Here is a 4544-nt window from a genome sequence, read left to right as displayed (position 1 = left end):
GCGGATGGAGGAGTGGAGAAATTTAGGAACATAGAAGAAAAGGAGTTGTGAGAAGTGGTGGTTGGGATTTAATGGGTGGATTAATGTTGGTTAATGGGGGAAAGGGAAGAGTAGGGGAAGAAGAAGAAAAAGATTGGGGGTTTATGGGGAGTTGAAATCGTCGGAATAGGGTTTGAATGGAAGAGCTGGTGAGGGGGTTTATGTAAGGTGGGTTGGGTAAATTCCGGGTTTAACCCTAACTTTAAAAAATTGGGTGTTGGGTGATAGAGGTGCAGTGTGCCCGTATCGCACCTAGAAAGTGCCACAGTCCTCATTGCCCTGGCACGACGCGCCTGACAGTGCTCCATGCTTGGGGAGATTGAGGCACGGCGCGCCTGCCAGTGTGCCTGGGAAGTGCCGCAGTCCTTCTTGCCCTGGCGCGGCGCTCCTGATAGTGCGCCATGCTTGGGGAGGTGGAGGCACGGCAGGCCTTCCCGAGCACTTGCCTGATTTTTTTTACTATTACAAACTAAGTTGCAAATAAAGAAAAATTCTAAGCTATTAAATCTATGGGTTCCCTCCCATGTAGAGCTTTATTTCACGTCACGGCACAACGCAGCTTGGATTATTCATCATTTAGCTCAATAGCCTCTCGGTCAAGATCTGAATCATCACCAAAGTAGTGATTCACTCTTTGCCCATTGAATAAGAACGAGGGGCCAGTTTCACCTTGCAGTTCAATGGCACTCTACTATGTTATTCGCAGACATCATAAGGACCATACCAATTTGACTTAAGTTTGTTTTCCAGGGAACAACTTCAGTCGCGAAGAGTAATACTTTATCTCCCGAATTGAAGGTACTAGCCACTATGTGCTTGTCATGCCACCTTTTAGTCTTTTCTTTATAAATTTTGGCATTCCCATAAGTGTGTAGCTTAAAATCTTCAAGTTCATGTAGCTGATTTACTCTCTTTTTACCGGTGAACTGTGGGTCAAAATTTAACTTCCCTATAGCCAATAATCTTGATGCTCCAACTCTACCGGAAGGTGACATGATTTTTCAAATACGATGTGGTAGGGAGAAGTCCATATAGGTGTCTTTTATGCATTCCTACATGCCCACAAAGCATCATCCAATTTCTCAGACCAAACTTTCCTTTTTTCATTCACCGTTTTCTGCAAAATCTTCTGGACTTCTCTATTCGATACCTCCACTTGGCCACTCGTTTGAGGGTGATAATTTGTAGCAACCTTATGGCGAATACCATACTTAGAAATGAGGGTTTCAAAAAGATTGTTAATGGAATGCTTACCTCCATTGCTTATAATAGCGATTGGAGTACCAAAACGAGTGAAAATGTGTTCATTTATGAACTTGATCACCATCCTTAAGTCATTAGAAGGAGGAGCGACTGCCTCAACCCTTTTGCTCACATAATCAACCCCTACAAGTATATAGTGGTTACCATTTGAAGGTGGAATGGACCCATGAAGTCAATACACTTCACATCAAAAATTTTCACCTCCAATATATTGTTAAGGGTCATTTCATATCTTCTTGAGATGGTACCCAATCTTCGACACCTATCACAACCCTTCACAAAATCCGTAGAATATTTAAATAAAGAGGGCTAAAAGAAACCAGATTGTAATACCTTGTGAGCACTGCACTCTCCTCCATGATGGCCTCCATACGAGATTGCATGACAACTCTCCAGAACATTGTGAACCTTGGTTTCCAGAATGGACCGTCTCACTACTCTGTCGACACCTTGTTTGAACAAGAAGGGTTCATCCCAGACGTAGAACCTAGAAACATGACTTAGCTTTTTCTTTTGTTCGGTGGTTGCACCCGACGGATATCCACTCACTATTAAGTTAACAGTGTCTGCATACCATGGCACTTGAGAGATATCCAAAGCATTCATTTGCTCATCTGAAAACTCTTCTCAAATATGCTCACCCTCATTCACATGTGAGAAGTCTTCCAACCTAGATAAGTGGTCAGCTATTTGATTTTCTGTACCTTTTCGATCTTTAATCTCAAGGTCAAATTCTTAGAAAAGCAATATCCAATGAATCAGTCTTGGTTTAGCATCCTTCTTGTTGAATAGGTACTTAGTAGCTACATGATCAGTTAAAACAATTACCTTGGTACCTACCAAATAAGATCTGAACTTGTCAAAGGCGAACACTAGAGTTAGAATCTCTTTCTCAGTCATTGTGTAGTTTTCTTGTGTGGAGTAAAGGGTATTGCTCGCATAATACATAGAGTGGAACACTCTATTCTTTCTCTGTCACAACACTGCACCCACTACTACATTTCATCAGCTTAAAAGCTCTAATACATAATGCATCAAACACAAACTTCACCTCCGTTTCCAAAAGACTGCACAGATATCGTGACTCTTGGAAAAATCCTTGATGAATCGCCGGTAAAAACCTGCATGGCCAAGAAACTACACACCCTTTCACAGAAATAGGAGGGGGCAAGTTCTCAATGACTTCAACTTTTGCCTTATCCACTTCCATACAAGATTTAGAAACCTTATTTCCCAACACTATCCCCTCTCTAACCAAGAAATGGTACTTCTCCCAGTTTAACACTAAGTTGGTGTCTTCACATCTAGCAAGTACCTTATAAAGATTTCGGAGGCACACAAAAAAGGACTTCCTAATGACTGAAATATCATCCTTGAATTCCTCCAAAAAGTCTTCTACCATGTCATGAAAGAACGCCATCTACAATTTTGAGAAGTCGCTAGTGCATTTCAATTTACGAAGGGCATGCATTTGAAAGTATATGTGCCAAAAGAACAAGCGAATGTGGTGTTTTCTTGGTCCTCGAGTGCAATCAAAATCTGGTTGTACCCTGAATACCCATCTATGAAGCAGTTTTACTCCTGCCTTTCTAGTCGGTCAAGCATCTGATCAATCAATGGAACGGGGCAGTGATCTTTCCGGGTAGCATCATTTAATTTTTGGTAATCCATACAAATACGCCACCCCATCACTATTCTAGCGGGAATCAACTCATTCTTTTCATTCCTTACCACAATCATGCCACCCTTCTTGGGAACACATTGTACCGGACTTATCCACTTGCTATCAGAGATCGGGTATACTATTCAAGCATCTAACCATTTTATGACTTCTTTTCTTACCACTTCTTTCATCACAAGATTTAGACGGCGTTGATGTTGTGCTTTGGGTTTATGATCCTCTTCCATATAAATTTTGTGCATACACAACGCCAAACTAATCCCATGGATATCATCCATCTACCAACCAATTTCTTTGTTCTATCTCTTCAATATCCGCAATGCAGCCTCAACCTATAAATCAGATGATTCTGTAGAAAGTATAACAGGCAAAGTTTCATTAATGCCCAAATAAGAATACTTTAAGTGAGCCGGCGTAATTTTTAGTTCCATCTTAGGGGATTCTAATATTAATGGTTTTGGTGGATGTCCCAACTCGCGATGTAATGAATCCACTTAAGTATAGACTAGAGCTAGATTTAAGCATGATTCAATCCCTTGATCTTTAGTATATCCCTCTAACTCATTGTCCCCTAACACTTTCTCTATAGGATCTTCATGCATACATGCATGTGATCTACCATAATAATAACGGACAACTACTTCAACCTTATCATGTGCTCTCATGGTTAGTTGGCCAGCTACTACATCAATCAATGCTCTACTCATGGCCAAGAAAGGCCGTCCTAATATGAATGGGATTTCAGAGTCAGGTTCAAAGTGTAACACCACAAAATATACAAGAAAAATCAATGAACTTACCTGCACTAACACATTTTCTACCACCCACTCCGTCCTAGCAATAGATATATCCGCGAGTTGGAGAATAAAAGTGGTACCCAACACAAGATTTTGATACAAAGAAAGCTGCATCTAATTTATACTTGCCCCTAAGTCACATAATCCCTGAGAATGAACACTTTTCCCAATAGTGATTTTTACAGTAAAATTACGCTGGATCTTTTAACTTTTTGGTCAGTCTATTTTGGATCCTTGATCTACACTCCTCAGTAAGTGCTAAAGTTTCATACTCTGTAAGCATCCTTTTGCTTGCCACAATGTCCTTCACATAATTAGCATACTTTGAGACACCCTGCAAAATGTCAACTAAAGGTAGATTAATGTGAACCTGTTTAAGGAGAGAGAGAAAATTACCGGAGCATTCATCTTAATTCTTCTTATTTATCCTTTTTGGAAACGGAGGTGGTAACTTCTTTTGAGGTGTAGGTGCCTCACCATTACAACTTTTTACTCCCTCTTCCACTTTTTTTCTGTGGTTTTTGCCTAAGAATCTCTCTTCTTTGGACCTAGATCCTCTAATTGCAGCCCACTTCTCGTACTCACCTCATGCAGTTGCTTTGGGTTAGTCTTAGTATCACCAGGCAGCCCACCTTGGGGACGTAAGTTCAAAGAATTTGCCACTTGCGCAACTTGTTTCTCTAAACTCAATTGGGACATGTGGATGTTCCTAATGTTCTCATCCTGCTTATCTATTCTAGCATTTAATTTGGTCCTTAATTCAA

The 4544-nt window shown here is 40.6% G+C and overlaps 1 protein-coding gene across 1 annotated transcript; it reads right to left on the bottom strand.

The window, feature by feature from the left end:
* Positions 1–604: 604 nt before the first annotated feature.
* Positions 605–1034, bottom strand: LOC107025159. Its single transcript, XM_015225990.1, has 2 exons — positions 819–1034; positions 605–727 (listed from the first exon to the last, which is right to left on the bottom strand). Exons 1-2 carry the CDS (start codon positions 1032–1034, stop codon positions 605–607), a joined length of 339 nt encoding a protein of 112 aa, XP_015081476.1.
* Positions 1035–4544: the final 3510 nt, after the last annotated feature.

Source organism: Solanum pennellii, chromosome 7 (genome assembly GCF_001406875.1).
Source record: "Solanum pennellii chromosome 7, SPENNV200".
In the NCBI taxonomy this organism is placed as follows: Eukaryota; Viridiplantae; Streptophyta; class Magnoliopsida; order Solanales; family Solanaceae; genus Solanum; species Solanum pennellii.
This window is presented reverse-complemented; position numbering and strand designations above follow the sequence as displayed.